At 36.5% G+C, this 18,622-nt stretch overlaps 1 protein-coding gene across 1 annotated transcript in view; it reads left to right on the top strand.

Moving 5' to 3' along the window:
- The window catches only part of EPG5 (ectopic P-granules 5 autophagy tethering factor), a 103,846-nt gene that overhangs the window by 60,936 nt on the left and 24,288 nt on the right, over positions 1 to 18,622 (top strand). The window contains exons 12-32 of the mRNA XM_063453849.1: positions 176 to 330; positions 2,110 to 2,250; positions 2,737 to 2,901; positions 3,768 to 3,887; positions 4,025 to 4,263; positions 4,888 to 5,028; positions 5,316 to 5,460; positions 6,552 to 6,749; positions 7,294 to 7,404; positions 7,617 to 7,739; positions 7,955 to 8,121; positions 9,206 to 9,433; positions 10,277 to 10,400; positions 11,569 to 11,713; positions 11,910 to 12,081; positions 12,456 to 12,618; positions 13,640 to 13,782; positions 14,546 to 14,702; positions 15,211 to 15,405; positions 16,303 to 16,516; positions 17,276 to 17,436. Of these exons, the coding sequence (XP_063309919.1) occupies positions 176 to 330; positions 2,110 to 2,250; positions 2,737 to 2,901; positions 3,768 to 3,887; positions 4,025 to 4,263; positions 4,888 to 5,028; positions 5,316 to 5,460; positions 6,552 to 6,749; positions 7,294 to 7,404; positions 7,617 to 7,739; positions 7,955 to 8,121; positions 9,206 to 9,433; positions 10,277 to 10,400; positions 11,569 to 11,713; positions 11,910 to 12,081; positions 12,456 to 12,618; positions 13,640 to 13,782; positions 14,546 to 14,702; positions 15,211 to 15,405; positions 16,303 to 16,516; positions 17,276 to 17,436 (3,407 nt within the window). The remainder of the gene's footprint in view (positions 1 to 175; positions 331 to 2,109; positions 2,251 to 2,736; positions 2,902 to 3,767; positions 3,888 to 4,024; positions 4,264 to 4,887; positions 5,029 to 5,315; positions 5,461 to 6,551; positions 6,750 to 7,293; positions 7,405 to 7,616; positions 7,740 to 7,954; positions 8,122 to 9,205; positions 9,434 to 10,276; positions 10,401 to 11,568; positions 11,714 to 11,909; positions 12,082 to 12,455; positions 12,619 to 13,639; positions 13,783 to 14,545; positions 14,703 to 15,210; positions 15,406 to 16,302; positions 16,517 to 17,275; positions 17,437 to 18,622) is intronic.

Genomic DNA, 18,622 nt, shown 5'->3' with positions numbered 1-18,622 from the left:
CCATCATTGCACGCCTTGTGAATAACCCTGCATTCGTATTTTAGCTTAAAAAAGAATAAAACAGAACACAAAAAAATAGCAAATCTGATTTTAATGTGAAGTACTTAAATGGTTGGCCTTTTTACTCTGAATAATTTTAAGACGCATAGTATCCATTACTTTTTTCCCGTATTAGATCAAGAAAACAAACAGAAGTTTGAGGAATATCTTTCAACAATGAACAGCTCAGAAGGCATTTGTCTTCTCACTACTTTTGCTCAGATGGCACAAACCAAACATCAAGATGTGGACGAAGAGCTGGTTCAAAGCATAGCCTTGGAGATTTATGAGGTTTGATGGACTGCAGGATTTCAAATGCTCTTAATTTGATACATTTATTATTTGATATTTTTGTTCCTGACTACATGATATTTTAATAGAACCTTTTTTTTGCTATATATTTGCAACAAAATGTGAATTGTCTGAGAGCAACCTTGTTATTAAAACCCTAAATATAGAGCAGATAAGGTAATATATATATATATATATATATATATATATATATATAAAAAAATTTTTTTATTACAATGCACACTGGGGTGGGCCTAAAACATGAAAACTATATAGTTCATAATATAACAGATTTGTATTCCTAATGCTATAGTGTCCCATAATAGGAACCTATAGGTTAAAAAAACACAAAACAACAACTTTCCCCCCCACCCCCTCAGGACTATAAGCTCACCTTTATCACTGAGCCCACTGTCCACCCCATTTGCTGATAAAAAAATACAATTTAAATAAAGATTACCAACCTCGTTTCCAGTACCAAGGCTCCTCTGCTGCAGCTGCCCGCTCAGTCTCCAAAGATGCCAACATGCCTGCTGATGTCTACTGTGATCTCGTCCAATGAGATACACACATGTAGTCAAACGCTGTGCTCCTCCAATCAAATGCTGTTATGAACAGAATTTGATTGCAGGTCCGAGTTTCACTCATAAGTGCCTCTAGTGGCTAATGGGCTCTGGGTGACTTTAGTGGTCTTTAATGCAGTATATTTGTATTTATTTATTTATTTATAAAATATTTTACCAGAAAGGATACATTGAGATTGTTCTTGTCCTGGGTCCACAAACACTGCATTGTTACAATAGGGTACAATATAATATTACAAAAAAATAATACAATATATATGTTTATCGCCAATAGTGGTGTAGATAAATATTGGCAAAGGAGTTTGAACAGGATGCATATTTCTTTTTGCAAATATGTAACTGTTCCACTTTACTAAATCCCATTATTTAATAAAGTACCAGATCCAATCCAATCAACCTGCTTGAGTTTTAGAGTAATTGCCTCATATGGGGGCTGAATCCATTCCAACAAGTGCACAAGCCTGCTCTCTCCTTTGAGCTGGCCTACATGTGTGAAAGAGAAAAGTGTACGAGTTGACAACAGTTTTCTACAGTTACATAGCTGGAGTGTGCTTTTCCTTGGGCATCATTTTGGATAGCTAAGTGTACGTGTATTGGAAATGTGTCTGAGGAAGATTAGAGAATTCAAACCTAATGACCTTATGTAATCTACTATTACTGTTATAAAATTCCTGCATCAATGGTACTCCACTTCCTTAAATCTGTTTTTGTCCATTTTGCAGCATTTTTCCATAAAGAGATTCTATATATAGATGTATACATATATTATACCGCCAGTGTTCTAACTGCTGAAGACCTGTTCCTTGTAGACTTATAGAGTTGCCATCTGGGCTCACTGGGATTAAATCAATTATTGTGGAGAAATATTTGGAGAAAGTATCAAAATCAAAAAATGTTTCTACGACCTAATATTTTAACCACAATCCCATTTTAATAAATATGCCTGATTAATTTTTTTTTTCTGCATTACATTTGTTCAGAAACTAAATTCTGAGCAACTGTCAAATTTTTTTACACATGAATTACTGTCGATATACTTAAAGTCGGGATCAGTTTTACCCTGACTGTTTTTAGTCATTTGTAGTTTTCAGATTATGTTTTGAGTTGCTGTATGATACATGAATATTTGTTACTGTGTATAAAATTGAATTTTTGACACACATTGTATTGATTCTTAATGTTCCCTTCTCTCCAGGTATCCTACGTGAGCCTCTCTACCAGAGAGACATTTTCTAAAGTGGGTCGTGAGCTTCTTGCCACAATCACTTTTGTGCACACTAGTATGATTTCTGTCCTCCTAGAACGCGTCCGGGCCACCATTGATGAAGTGGGAATGGTGAGCATTGGTTTAAATAATTTTAATGTTGTTTTTCCGTATCTGTGGGCTGTTATCACTGTATGTTTGTGGGTAGTTGCATGGGTCATGTTGAATCTATTCTGAATTTAATTGTGTTTGTGAACAAACCTTATTTAACCATCTTTTTCCCAGATGCATAAGCTTTTGGCCTGTACATCCACTGGGTGTAAATGTGTTAAACATAAAATATTGGGGCTTTTGCTGCCCCTCCAGTTTACAATTTCTCTGCTTCCCAGTTTTTCCAATACCAGTTGCCAAATCCGTGTTTACATATTAAAAGTGTATCTGTTCACAGATAGTGTTCTGCGTTAGGGATATATCGACAACGCTGATGTCTTTTTGTCCCAGTGTAGTAACTCAGATATTGACATTGTTTATTTTTATTTAACAGCAGAGTTTGGGATCCCTGTAGTTAACCGACTTCATTGACACGTATGTGTTTTTTTTCTCTCATTTCCTTCTAAGGTATCCTTATATTTATTTAAAGAATTGCCTTTACATAAATGGCGTCCAACCTCCTCTGAAATCGGCATGATTCGTGACTGGCTGCTCAATCACAACCTCTCCGAGGTGGAAAACAAGCTGGCCTGTGTTATACTGGAAGGTCTCAACTGGGGGTTTAACGAAGAGGTGTGTTGTGGGTTTTATTGTGCGGCATATAAGCTGAATTCAAGCTTTTTAGGAAGTTTAATGTGGAGAGTGGAGGGTACTAATGACAACTATCAGTTTGTCTAAAATAACCAGGCTGAACATTTTCAAATCCATCTTAGATTAATATTTTCTTTCCTGCTCTGTTCTTGTTAGAAATGTTATAAGACAATACAGATCAATGTTTAGTGAATAAATCCCATTAATAAAACATATTTATGTAAAATAACATTTTCTTATTAATTAAGCAATTTCTGTCAAAATGTGGAAAATAGCAGTGCCTTGTAATAGCTTCTTCCGTCTTCAGTGCTGATAGAACAGGCGTCATATCCTGAGCAATACTCAGTAAATACTTTTGATTTCTCCCTATTCATGTACGAGAAGATCTATAGATAATCCTGCAGTTCTTTTTTTACATCTAATACAATCTCTACTTTAACACACTGTAAGTTGTGTAATTGTATTATACTTAATTCTATACTCGGTGCTAGCATGTTGTGCACGTTATTACATGAGATTATTGAAAGCTTTTTTAGGGGCCTGCAGCTCTATCTGCTGCAAGTGTTTCCTGTACAATTTATAGGCTACATCTTTGCACCTTCTACAAGCTCACCCGTTCATCCACATGTTTTGTTAAGAAAGGTCCAAATGATGTACAGCAGCATTTGCTTTTTTCTTTTCCTGAAAGTGCATTTCATTTTCTTCTGTAAACTTATAACAGTATAACTGACAATATGTTGATTACAAGTATGTAATGATTGTGAGTGATTAGGGAATGTTTCTGAATGATTTTGATATTGAACCGTATTGTTTGTAGTCAGCATGGTTGATATATTGATCTTTAACAGAACACTCTTCACCTCGATGCTGCCGTTCATGTTGAAGTTGCCCTTATGGTCCTTGAAGCATACCAGAAAAATATCACGGAGAAGCCGTACACCGGACTGATTTCAGAAAGCATAAAGCAGGTACTCCTAGTTTGTAGCCACGTTTCTTGTAGAGTCTTCTGCAGTTTCGTAATACGCTGCATTGTCCTTTTGTAGGCTTGTGAGAAATACTTCTGCGGGTTTTTATTAATTCTGTTGTACCTTTTCTCTAAATAAAGGTATCTTACTTAGCCAGTATTGTCCGAACGGGTCAAACACCTGAAGCTTCTTTCAATCAGTGGGCTTGGGATCTAGTGCTAAGGCTCAAATTGCACAGAAATGACAACCTGAAGCAGCTGTGTGATAAAGTTCCTGACTTGACAGAAGCCTCTATTCTGCATCCCGTGCTTAAAGCAGTGAAGCTGGGTATCCCTATTGGCTGTTACATTGCTCTTGCGGTTTCCTCAATTGGACACAGGTAAATACACCTTACATGTTTGTGACATATGGGTTTGATTTGGAATGATTGTTGCTTTTTAAAAGAGAGAAAGAAAGACTTAAAGCGGCTCTGTCAACTTCTTGTGTTTTTTTTAAATTTATTTATTTATTTTTTTTGCCGCTGGTAGTGTGGTGGCAGCCATTTTCTTCCAAAGGATCCTATTCAGCTTCTGGCGCTCCAGTGCTGTACTCTGTCACATGCGTGAAAATACAACACTAACGCCTATGGAGGATCCCACAAGAGCTTTGTAGAGCAAATAAAAAATACATGAAACAAAGTAGTCCCTATTTTGTATAGTGATTTTTAGTGACTGAGTTGGAATTGCAGCACAGTCGATGTGCGTATTTCAAAATGTTTTATCTTTATGAAATGCACTTTTTTTAAGGGGTGGGGGAGAGACAACAACAAAAAAATATCCCATAAAGCATAGGTAAAAATACTTTTACTTTTGTAATAAGTATTACAATATACTTATTACATGGTAATACAAATTACCATGAGTATATTTTAAGAATGTTTAGGAATGCAATTTGACCAAAAAAAAAAAAAAAAAGCTATTGTTTGCCTGCTTATGTTGAGTTGTTTGTTGTTCTTATCACACAGTGTTGACAAGTTCTGTGCAGAAGGTGTTACTTTGCTGGGAGAACTGATCCAGTCCAGGCACCTGCGGGCCGTTGTTCACCTTTTGGATAAAATTCTGCCCATGTTTTACCCCTGCCAGAGCTATCTCCTTAAGAATGAGTTGTAAGTTATCCCCTCTTTCTCTATCCAACATGTCTAATATGGTTTGTGCACAAGTTTTCATATAGACTGATGTTTACCAGGTATATATAGTGCAAAGAGTATTGACCATCTCTTGATTCATTCGGTGTGTGCATTAGCTTGGTATTGCCCAGAGTACATTCTTAGATCCCACCGAGTAATAGTAGGCTCTGTAGGATCTCAACATCTTTTAATTATTTATTTTTTGTTCTTTGCTACTTCCATCTGCAGCACTAAAAGTGTCCCCCTGTGTATTTTTCTCTCTGTAGGTTTTTGTCCTACATTTTACTCTTCCTTCAGCTGGACAGTGGAGCTCCTCAGGGTATGACCATGCAAATGACACATAAAGTTACTCAACACTTGACTGGAATTAATTATGGAGAAAATGTGAAGCTTTTAACAAATATGGTGCATGTGAGTACTGACTGTCATTTGGTTTGTCTTTGGGTGGAAGTGTACAGCTTTGGTTATGATTAGGTTAAAGGGACACTATAGTCACCTGAACAACTTTAGCTTAATGAAGCAGTTTTGGTGTATAGAACATGCCCCTGCAGCCTCACTGCTCAATCCTCCGCCATTTAGGAGTTAAATCCCTTTGTTTATGAACCGTAGTCACACCTCCCTGCATGTGACTTGCACAGCCTTCCATAAACACTTCCTGTAAAGAGAGCCCTATTTAGGCTTTCTTTATTGCAAGTTCTGTTTAATTAAGATTTTCTTATACCCTGCTATGTTAATAGCTTGCTAGACCCTGCAAGAGCCTCCTGTATGTGATTAAAGTTCAATTTCGAGATTGAGATACAATTATTCAAGGTAAATTACATCTGTTTGAAAGTGAAACCAGTTTTTTTTCATGCAGGCTCTGTCAATCATAGCCAGGGGAGGTGTGGCTAGGGCTCCATAAACAGAAACAAAGTGATTTAACTCCTAAATGACAGAGAATTGAGCAGTGAAATTGCAGGGGAATGATCTATACACTAAAACTGCTTTATTTAGCTAAAGTAATTTAGGTGACTATAGTGTTCCTTTAAGATCAATTCATTACTGATCACTGGAAAAACTAAAACAGTAGTTGTAGGCTACAATTTAGTTTGGTTTACTGTTATTCATATTGGATATTTACTGTTTACTGTTTTTTTAGGATGGATTGCATCAAATAAGCTCACCTCTTATGCCTCTTACAGCATAATAATTTACTAAAATGATTACTAAAAAGAACACTTTTGTGAATAGGCTGTAAGTCTGAGCTTACAAATGCATCAGAGGAAGGTGTTTTTTTGGTAACTTTTTTGTGTACTTTGTTTTACTGGTGACCTTTTAAATGCATCAATCTATTTCCTAGTCCCCAAGTGTCTAACTGCAGCTCTCAATCCACTGCTTACTGATGGAAGCGAATTGTGGGAGTTGTAATCAATAGTTTAAGGGAAACAAAAGGGTTCTCAGGCTCTGGCTTGTCACCCGTTTGTTGTACAATGTTAACTACTTGTTTTGGTTTACCCCCAAAGTCTCATATAGCTGCAAGCAACAGTTCCAATGAAGTGGGTGCTGTGGCTGTCCTTGAGTTTTGGACTCAAGTCCTCATTAGCCAGCAGCTGTGGCACAGGGATAAAGGAACTCTCCACCTGATGGATGAGCTGTGCAAGGCAGCATTCAGATACCTGCAAGAGGAATGTGTACAGAAACTGCTCTACCAACAGCACAAGGTAAGGCAAAATGGCTCTCCCAGTGTCTTTAATGTATTTCTTCACTGACTAAGGCCTCAATTTAATACTGTTAGAAAAATCTTTCCATGTGATATATCTACAGACGTCATCATTAAAGGTTGGATGGAGTTTTGTAGATATCTGGAAAGTTTTTCTAATAGTATTGAAACATTTGGAAACCTTATTAGAATGAGGCCTTAATAGCATCTAGTGTTCTCCTCATTTAACAAGATATTTTACATGCATATAAGGCTGAAAGTTGCCTGATGACCTAGAATGAGTAAGAGACTTGTCGTCCTGGGTGTGCAGGATGTTTTTTCATTGTGTCCTTCTCAGAACTGTATAACCGAGGAGACTTCCTTATGACAATTTTTCCAAATACTTTCTCTATGTAAATAAGTGGTCTAAAAATGAAGGAAAGCATAGAGGAACGTGTTTGTGTGGGTATGGAACCCCTAAGTAACCTTTTATACACATGGCATCATTTTTTTTTTTTTTTTTTTTTTTCTTTCATCCGATTTTAATTGAGCTTATTAATTTATAGGATGCGTTGGGATATCACTGTGACCGTGGCCTGATCTCTTCATTTGTGGGTTGGATTGTAGCTGGCAATGTGACTCCTTCCTTCATTGATTCCGCCTACAACCCCTCGCAGGTGCTGACAATGTCCATCAGTTGATTATGAAAACTTTGTTTGTTTTTAATTTTATAAATATTTTTTTTTTCTATAGTAAGATTTTGTAATTGATATATATACGGTAGTCTTAAACATGCATTGGATGTTTTATCTGTTAAGCGTGTGAACAGGTTCACAAATTGTCTTGATTTTTGTTTTGATTTTCTTCTTTTCCATGTGGTCATTTTCAGATCTGGTTCTCTTGGATGGTCCTTAACACAGAGTCTCTGTTTGAGGAAGATTCACAGCTACGTAGAGTTGTTGAATGGGAACTTGTCAGCAATCCATCCATTACTCCAGATCAGGCTCTTAAGGTATTTACACTGACATTCATTCATGCTGTCTACTTATGCTTTATTGCTACAATCAGCTTTTGCAAATTATGCTGCTGTAATAACATTTTCAGTTATTGTTGTATTATTTCATATGAATGGTCTGTCTAGTTTTTAATATGGCATTGTAAAGTTGCTTTTTTTATGTCCCGATTTTTTTGGAATAATGAACTGTAATTCTCATTTCTTCCTACTAGAAAGCTCAGCAGCAGTTGAAGTTACCCATAGTGCCTTCAGTACAGAGGTTAATGATTTATCGTTGGGCTCATCAGGCTTTAGCTACTCCAGCAGATCATCCTCTCTTACCATTCTTTTGGCAAAAGTTCTTTCTCCTTTATCTTAATCGTCCAGGACCCCAGTATGGGTAAGGTGCTATAGTGCCATACGATGCTTCACTATTGAGTACTACAGATTATATTTAATCTTGGCGGTGAAACAATCTGACAGTTTGTACAAATGTAACATTCTACATTGCATGAGCTCTATTTTCAAAACACGTTAATGTCAGTACTGAAATTACTTCTCAGTATCATAAACTCCAAGCTCCGTTTTTATGTGTTGTAAGTGAATTATTTCACGAAAGCCTTTGTAGATACGGAGTACCTCTCAAGGTGCTGTAGAGCTACTCCGCTCATGTTGCTTTGTCTATAAGTTGACAAAGATTCATGGTAGTTGTAGCTCTAAAACAGCTTGTTTTAAGGACAATCTCACAGCACAAGTTAGAGAATCCTTAGTAGGATGAATATGGAGTCTCCGACAATAAATGTTATTGCTCTCTAGCAAAACTTGATTATAAGCACAATGGGGTTTTCATTTTGTGAAATAACATTTAAAGTGCCTTTGATTACATTCTTAGGTGTAAAATAAATCATTACTTTTATTATGTAACACGTGTTCACCTTTTTTACATGCTATATTCTGCTTTTGGCTCATCAAATGATTTAGATGTTTTGCAAACCGCAACTTCCATGCTTTATTTATTTATTTCTTTGTGTGCTTTTACTGGTATTTTACAATCAACTTCTGCTAAATAAATCTACTCAGATATATTTCTTACTTTTAGCAAACAAATATATTATATTGCTTAGCGCACCATCTACAGACGAAGCTAAATGTAGTCCGTACCATAACTTCCCTTAGTGAACACAATACGTGTGACTCAGCCAGACTTGGCATTCAGGAAGATGTAAAGGGGTCATTAAATTGTTTCTTCTCTACTACAAGCTCAACACATATAAGCAATATTTAATTTACAAATGTACTTGAAACATACATTTTGGTTAGCCTCTTTAGGTGCCTTCCATGAACAGAAATTTCCTTATAATTATTATTTAATACATTTTTTTTTGGTAAGGTTTAATTTAGGTGTATATTGATGCATAAGGGTAAATAATAAAATGTGTCCTGAACGCCTGTATGTAAGCTATTTTGAATTATTCTTTTCTCAGACTTCCAGTAGATGGCTGCATTGGAAAGCGTTTTTTCAGCAGCCATGCTCATGCCCATCTCCTGAAGCAGATGAAGCGCCGTCTGATGGAAGTGGCAGATTTTCACCATTCAGCCAGCAGGGCTTTGAGAGTCCTGGTCCCTATGGATGGATCACCTGTGTTTTCAGACTCTGGGGGAAGCAGCCAAGAGTGTATGACCCCTCCTGACCTGCACAAGGAACTGGTGCGGTAAGGGCTTCCCTACTTATAGTAATGATAAACATAAGCCAGAACTGCACAAATCTGAGTTTAATGTGTGCATTTGGAAATTTAAATCTGATTTAATGAGACTATAGAAAGTAAATTGTACCTCCTTTATTATTATATAATGTCTAGATTTACAGAAAATGATATGCTTCTGTTCAAACAAATAAAATAATAATGTACCTGTGTGCCTTTCACTGGTCTATACTCGCCCTTTGTTACAGTGCAAAACCAAAGCTGGAAGCTCGAATTTGGCAAGCTGGGAGGTCTTGTTTTTGTCAATTAAAGGAAGAAATATTGCACATGTGTAGTACTAATTCTATTCGTCTCTATGGGTTATGGTTGAATGGTACATGCGATTTGCAGATTTTACAGTACCTTAATATAAATGGTTCAATATACAACTGCACTCAGGGACAAATGACTATATATAAATAAAATCGCAGCACTCATGTTTTACATTTACTGCTGGTAGAAGCTTTTCTTGTAGGCAGAAGGCAAGGTTATGGACAATTTGAAATTTAAAACTGTATGCTGATTAGCTACTCAAAATATTTGGTCAGTCAGACTATATGTAGGATTCAAACACATCTCATCTACACAAATGAGAATAAACTAACCACAAACATAGTTTTGTTTTCTTTATTAACTGAATTCAGCCCGTATAAAACTGTGACGGGTCTGTGTTTATACTAGGGTCATTGAGAATCTCTCTTTTTATGTTATTTGCAATATATGTTCTAAATCTCTTTTTAGATGCATTCAGAAAAAGTGTTTTCTTCTCAATTCTTGCATATGAACTGAAGCAAAGTTTTCAATCTCTTCTAGGTTATACAATGTGTTTATTGTTTGGCTGGAAGATGAAAATTTTCAGAAAGGTGATGTGTACATCCCCTCTTTGCCTAAACAGTATGATACTCACCGTCTGGCTAAGATCATGCGTAATGAACAGGTAAATGAACACATGAGCACACAGGTAATTCACTTGAAAAGGTAGGACCTGACTGTAAGAGGTTTGCCTTGACGGGACAGGTGGACTTACACCTAATGGCCATTGAAGATAAGCAAAAAAAACTCAATTTATTTAAATATGCACAGGGATTTGGTTTTTATTGTATGTATTGGGACTCATGTGTACTATGGCCATTGCTGTCGTCTAGGAGTAGTGAGTCTGAGCACAATACTTATTTTTGTGTATTTGGACTAGACTCTTGTGCTGCTTGGACCATTTGGCACAATGTACAAAATATAGCGTATTCCATTTACTAATTACTAGTATCAAAATAAAGAAACATTTTTGTTTTACAAAATATTCCACGTTTTGCAGGTCCTAACATTTTGATTATTCTAGCAAAACTAATCCTGAGATATCCATACTGTTAAGGTTTTCAAAAAAGACTCTTAACGGGAAGTGGTAGTTAATAGGGACAAATTGTGACATTGTAACCTGACGTTGTTACTTAATCTAATTCAGAGCTATCTACTTAGATGTTTAAAAAAAGTGACACGAATTTTAGATTTCTACAGGGAAATCTTCACAATAATATAAGTGTACTTGTAGATTCATTTCTAAACCGGCATTCAATCATCCTATGACTGATTCATTCAATGCATCTCAAAATAATTTGGATACATCTTCGAGTAAGACAAAAGGATACTACCAAGAATAACCTTATTTCTTTTACTAATAATCATTAATGTCATTCAAGTATTTACACTTACTACTATTGATTGAAATTTGTTTGGTACTCTTGATTGTTTCACAATGTAGACATGCATTTAACTTATATCATACTTACTTGTTCTAACCATTAATATGAATAAATGTAGTTATTGATATGATGCTGGTCATAGGGACCCTAATTTTAGAGCAGCGCTCGGGCACACGTGCTCTGGCCTGCCTGAGATTGTGGGCAACCTATGCTATTTGTTAATTCTGTAGTGATGGCTTGCATGTGTCATGTAGTGTTTTTGAATTTTTTTTGAAACTCTCCACTTTCAAGCTTTTGGACTGGAGCACTTTTCTGATATATCTGATCATTTTTAAGGGAGGCCTAACAAATGACTAAACCCCTCTTTGTTACTGAAAATAAACTAATAATATATGTTTTTCTCTCTAGAGTCTATGGATGGAGTTTATAAATATGGAGCGCATTACATATGAAATTCAAGATGCTATAAGTCTGTGGACTCAAATCAAGTTGGAGATGGATACAAGTATGCTTGCTCCAGGGCAGTCAATGCATCTACCAGACCCCTCGACAGGTATCTTTGTTAACTCTTTTATTGCCTTAGTGTTAATGGGGGTAACTTCGTGAAGTGACTTAAAAGGATCAATGATTTGAGCTTCGTGAATACAAATAAAATGTTATCCAGGCCTTTAGACATGTATAAGTCTTAACATGATTATTTTTTGTTTGGTTGTTCAAAAATGACCATGATTTTGGTATGTTTGTTACAGCAAAAGAGAGAATTTTCAGCAATCTGAAGAAGCACAATATCCCTTGCCCTGGCATCACATTGCAACTTATGAAGTCTCCTGTGCCAGTCATTTCACCTTCCTGTTACATTAATGTCCAGGAAGCAATGAAGCTTGTTCACAAAGACCTTACTATATTACAACAATATGCAAAGTGAGTGCCTACTCTGTGTCTTTCTCTGTACGGTAATGCCTTTAAAGGGACACTGATGAGGGACACTATAACCATTACATCTCATTGACTTAGTTGTTGTGCCCAGAGTCCCCTGCCACTGTCTCTCCATTACATGTTTAACCATTTTCTAGTAATTTTAACACTGAATGAGGATTCCTAGCTGCTCACAGCCCAGCCCCTACTGGAGTTATGGCTAGAATTTCCACTTGGTTAAAATTTGATTGCTATTCGATTGCAAAATAACAAGAGAATGCATTATAGAGCGATGGTTCTTGAAAGAACACTCACTGTTAGATATGTTTCTGTGCCAAGCTATTGTTGTTGTGACAATCTTTGCTCTGTTTCTGTTGCAGATCTGCATCAATGAGGGAATCTCAACAAGTAGCCTTAGATAGCGAGATGCTTGATACAATCCCAAAATTATATGTCAACCGGGAAGAGCAAATTGAAATGAAGATCGAATGTCGAGGAAATCTGAATAAATCCTGTTCTGGACCAGCTGTAGTGACTGTCAAGGTCAGGGTTGTTACTTAATTTAATTCTCAGACACTTATTTTGTTACCCAACACAATTATTAATATGATCTCCGTGAGCATTTAGATTAAGTGTGTTTACCCATGGTCTTGCACTTGTTGCTGGATCACATTTGCCATTGTCCAGCAACATGTGTAGATCTGACATTTAATGTACTCTTGGTATTCCTTAATGTTATTGCTATTTGCTAAGCTGATCAGAGAGTACTATAGTGTTAGAAATAGAAAGATGTATTCCTAACATTATAGGAACCCCAGCCTTCCCCCTCCTCCCCCCCCCCTCTTTTTCCCCAGCGATATGAGCCCACCAGGCATTAGGTCTCTCTAATAGGAAAGCATTGACCTAATGCTTTTCTATGAGAACTGAAACCACTGGAGGTACTCGTGCAAAGCGTGAAGTTTTTCTGCTTTGTTTCACAGAGTCAAACAATGTAAAACAGCAGGAAGCGCCCCTAGTGGCTGCTGGTAGACTGCCACTAGAGGCAGTCTTAACTTGCAGTGTAAGCATTGCAGTTTCTATTAAACTGAAATGTTTTACATAGCAAGGTTAAGGGAATAGGGACAGTGTATCAAGAGTACTTCAATTAGATGAAGTGAACTGGATGCTTATAGTGTCCCTTTAAATCTGAAATGTGAGAAATATCTGTGTGGTCGAACTAGTAAACATTATTTAGGATTATTATCAACTGTTACTTGATTGGTGACAAGTGACCCATAAGCCCCTGCAGTAGGAAGGGTACAGGGCTCTCCTAGATAAGTGTAAATGAGAAGAGGTGTGAGACCCTTCCCACTTTAATTTTTGTTTTCTCATTATTTAGAAAATGTTTGGGGAATTCCATTAATAGTTTTTTATTCCTTAAAATGCCTAATACATTTTCACATGTGTGTGTGTGTGTGATTAGAGTTTGTGGATAATATCTAAATCTCAGGCTTTCTCAATTCCACCATTAGTAGCTGATGTGTGAGTAAGTAGATAATTGTCTAATAAGTGAAATGTACCATAGTTTGAAGGCATGCAGATGGACGAAGCAATCAGCCAACAACTTCATGTCCTGCGACGAGAAATGAAGCAGTTACAGACTGACGCTACCAAACCTACGACACTGAGCATTATCGAAACAGCTGTACATCTTGAGAACTTTATAACGTGAGTTCATGGGGAATGATGACTTCCTTCCTTTTTGGTATGGTGGTGCTGCATGAAATTTACTCTTTGAGTGACACTTTTTTTTTTGCTTTGAGGAACAATTTAATAATACGGCTAAATAAGAGGTGCCATAATGTCTATCCACATTAAGAGAAATGGAAAAATTTAATATTATATATTACTCAACTATTCTCTGCCATTGTCAGTGGAAATTATGTGTGAAGTCTTTCAGTCTCAGGCCTTACATAGGTTGGTGTAGAACTGAAATTTTAAGAAGTATTTCTTCCTGTTTAAGTGCTTTTTAATTGTTACTAAGCAGTCAACATGCTGAGAACCATTTGAACTTCACTACCAGTATGGAACAGCATTTACTATGTGGTACTGCAAAGTTCTGTAAAGAACAGCCTAAACTTTAATACATAGTATATCATATATTATGTAGTGTTCATTGCAGTACAGTTCGAAAACAAGAAGCAAACAAAAAAAAATGTATTCAGTTATTGATGTTGCCTATACACTATGAATTTGTTCTACCCTCTAGCGGCCATTGACATGCAAGCAGTCATTGAACATCTGTTATGTGTAATCTGTATATCTACTAAGAAAATATGTTTATTCATTATATGGTGTTTAAATACCCAGAGTTGTTTGACTTACCCCAGATAAAAATTATTTCCATAGATACTTTAATGTAGTTTCTATCTTTGTGTATTTTGTTATGCACTTACAAAGTTGGTATGTTGTGGGTTTCTTGTGCACACAGGGCTCTTGTGAATGCTTTCAAAGTGCAGTCTCCCCTTGAGATACAAAAAATTGGGATTGGCACATTCTTTGCAGTGGTGGAGTTTGTCTGTGATGAAACCCAACGGCACCCTCCATCCCGTCAATTCTTTACCTCTTGCATTGAAATCTTGGGTCAGGTACGGCGTTTCTTTTAATTTAATGTGCATATAAGGCAAATATAACTGGTGACACTAAAGGTTATTTTGAAGGTTAATTTTTACAGCAGTATAGACACACTCCAGGCTTCTAAACATCAAATATGCATCTTATTTTTGACTTCATGACAGATATATGATTTTAAAAATAAAAGCTAATAAAAACACCAAATGTGCTTCTTGTCACAGGTAGTGGTGGGAAGTCTAGCAGGAAAAGTTAGTCCTGTATGACTGCAGAATATGGAAGTGCTGAAAACTGAACTACTCATTCCATTAGTGATGCTGGTCAATCATCATGTTCTTATAGACAGTCTTGTTCATTCACATTGCATTTGTTTTGTCTACTCTATTAAACCATTTGTTGATCTCCATTTTGTAATGTGCAGGGTTTATATTTTTATAGAATTATCTTTTGACACTACACGTTGGATTACCTACAACTAAAGTGGCCTTAGATGTATTTGCTAACCCTTTTCCATTTGTATTTAAGGTGTTTATCAGTGGAACTCAGTCTGAATGTAGGCCCATCCTTCAAACCATTTTGCAGAATAGGAGGTTGTGCACTCTGCTGTCTCCTTACTTTACACCAGCCGCCTCCCCTGGGGAGTTTGTACAGTTATATGAAAAAGTGGTGGAAGCCATCAATGAAGATAACAGTGATGTCATCTTTATGCTGCTAACCAAGGTATGTTTACTTTTGCTTACAGCAGTGATTCAGGACCCAAAATTGTATCTAAATGCTATTTTAGTTGGTTCTCATTGGATCTTTAAACCAAATCACATTCGTCAGACTGTAGACTGCAGCTGCCCACAGTAAATTGTTTACTATAGAACTTTCTTCCATCTTCTATGATACTGGAAGGAATCTGTTGAGTGTGCTGGCACATTTTGTTTAGCATAGTTTATATTCGCAATTTGAAAAAAAAAAAAAGGTAATTGGGCTAATTTCACAATTAAAGAATGTGTGACAAAGGTATTGTAATGTACAGTTTACGTCCCTATCTGAAAGAGCTATAATCTTTTCACATTTAATTTTCTGCCTACTCACCTTTTAGAGTAATGTACATTTTCAAGGCAGTACTAGTGAGTTATGTCTTGGTCCAATTTGGTAGGCAAAACAAAAAAGATGAACTTATCAAACCATCTCTCGCTGGAGGCATAGAGCTTGCTAATTTGCACAGCGGCTTGTTCTTTCTGTACAGTTTCCAGTGGTGTGCTGAAGGGTTTATGGCACTTTTTATTTGATATCATTTGATAATTTCTAAAAGAATAGATATGAATCCATAAACATGTAGTTTCATGCAGAGCTGGTGCTACAATAAGTTATGCTTCTGTTTGTGGATAGCTCTTCAGTTCCATAGGCCCTGTTCCCCTTTTCACAGGCGAGAAAGCTAATTGTGTCCATCTTAGGCAGATGTAGATCACTGTTTGCACTTCTGTGTGACTCATGGTTCTACCAGTGCAAACCACAAGCTTCCACCATGCATCGCCATGCCTTTTTAATGAGCATTATTATGACTGTTATACTTGTATATTTTAGTCTCAGAAGCCTAACATATCTGTTTTTTTATTGTTGTTTAAGTTTGACCTTAATCACTGGTTAAACTCTGCCAAGCCTTCTATGTCAGAGCGGACTAAGCTGCTTGAATGTGTCCATTTGGCTCTGACTCTCTGTGGCCTTGTACCAGAAGAGGACCTACTGATGCCTTTCAATATCTTCTGTAAGCACTGGAACTCCATCCTTCGCTACCAGTTTCCAGATCATTACAGTGACTGCCTGCGGCTGCTTATGCAAAGTAAGATCTGATTGACAGTCCAACAAGTATATTATAGATCCTAATAGCTCTCATGGGTTTGCTTGCATTTTGAGAACCTCTATTTATATGTCAGAAAGATATGAGTCTCTAGTACAGCATTAAGATGGATATATACAGTTTGTGGCCTTTTAATTCTTGTTTGGCAAGTCCAATTCACTTGGGTTTAAGGGCCATTTTAATGCAAGAGATTTAGAATAGAAATGCATGTAGGGTAATCATATGGTGGGAATTCATAATTTAATAGATCACATTTAGGACTGTATTATTATTATTACAACTACGATTTAGGTTTTATTGCATTTAATATTTTATATTGAATAACTTTTCATAGAGACTTCAATAAATGACAGTGTGGATATATAATGGGGTATAACAAGGTAAAATCAAGTAGATACCACAGGGTAAAAAAAAATCTTTATTGCTCTGGACATTCTAGGTCAATGATTTGAATGATTTCTAACCATTGGTGCTGCACATATTTCATACAGCTGATTTAGTCTCATATATTTTTTCTCATGTAATATGTCATGTATTCAATTCTATTTGGTTCACCATTATACACCTTCTTTCTCTTGGTGTTGTATGTATTATGATGTGCATAATTCTATGTAACAAGTATGGTGTTGGGGCTATATTTTTCAATAGGTTAAACCGTATCATTCTACTAAGTGATATCTGCATCTAATCCATTTCCTTTTTAATTTTATAAATAAATAATTATTTATGGTTATGTTTCAGGTTCTTCAGAACAGCTGTTGAGTCCTGAATGTTGGAAAACCTCTCTGAAGGCCGTAGGGTGCTACACACCACGAAAACCCCAAACCACCTTAAAACAAGAGTCCGCTGATCCTCTTGCCTACCCAAGCTCTGCAAGTAAAATGATGTTATCAGCAGAGCAGGTGACACTGTCGGCCTTCTTCATTACTGTGGTCTTTTTAGTATGCTACGTGGCATCACCTCTCTAGCTTTCCAAGTGTCAGTGGTTACACAACCTAATGTAAACTCATTTGAGGGCTTCCACATCATAAGTTTGTCTATGGTTAATCTCTCTAGATTTACAGATTTTTAACTACCCAACTGATTTCCAACTTGAGAGCAGATATTAATAATGTGTGATAAGGATAAAGGATTGTTGTGCAAGAGGTGTCAGACTGCCAGAGATGACTTGGGCCTCGATTTGATATTGTTGCATATGCTTTTCAAATGTTTTCATATTTTTGGATAAGCCTTTCAAATTAATTTTTCAACATAATAAAATATCTAAACATATATTGTATATACAAAAATATATAAAATATCTAATTATTATTTTTTACAAAAATATATTTTTCATCATATTAAATACTTTTAAATGTTTATACAAAAACATGAACTCATTTGGAAAGCTTACCCAACAATATTAATTTGAGGCCTAAGTTTAACCCTTAAGAGACTGCTACTAAAGTCAGCGGAGGCAGTTTTTGCCTCAGAAAAACAAGCTGTCTGCTAACATCATCAGAAGTGGTAGCCTGGTCCAATCACAATGCTTCCCCATAGGATTGGCTGAGACTGACAAGGAGGCAGATCAGGGGCAGAGCCAGCATGATTCAAACACAGCCCTGGCCAATCAGCATCTCATCATAGAGATGAATTGAATCAATGAATCTCTATGAGGAAAGTTCAGTGTCTGCATGCAGAGGGAGGAGACACTGAATGTTTGGATGCATTTTAGGCAGCCATGACCCAGGAAGGATCTCTAACCGCCATCTAAGGTGTGGCCAGTGAAGTTATCACTAGGCTGTAATGAAAATGCTGCATTTTCTCTGAAAAGACAATGTTTACAGCAAAAAGCCTGAAGGTAATTATTCTACTCACCAGAACAAATTCAATAGGCTGTAGTTGTTCTGGTGACTATAGTGTCCCTTTAAAGTCTGTAAAATAAATCCTGACTAAATATCATACAATGACTTTGAAGAGAACTGCACCACATTTAATAGCAGTGACAAAGAATGACTGTTATGCTAAGAGCTAGGCTGGGGGTGTTTAGTTACACAGGTACAAATCTTTTCCTATGAATTATAAGTGATATTGATTGGCTTTTAATTA

Source organism: Pelobates fuscus, chromosome 5, assembly GCF_036172605.1.
Source record: "Pelobates fuscus isolate aPelFus1 chromosome 5, aPelFus1.pri, whole genome shotgun sequence".
NCBI classification, from domain to species: Eukaryota; Metazoa; Chordata; class Amphibia; order Anura; family Pelobatidae; genus Pelobates; species Pelobates fuscus.
The sequence above is the reverse complement of the archived record's forward strand: the minus strand, read 5'-3'. Positions and strand labels throughout refer to the sequence as shown.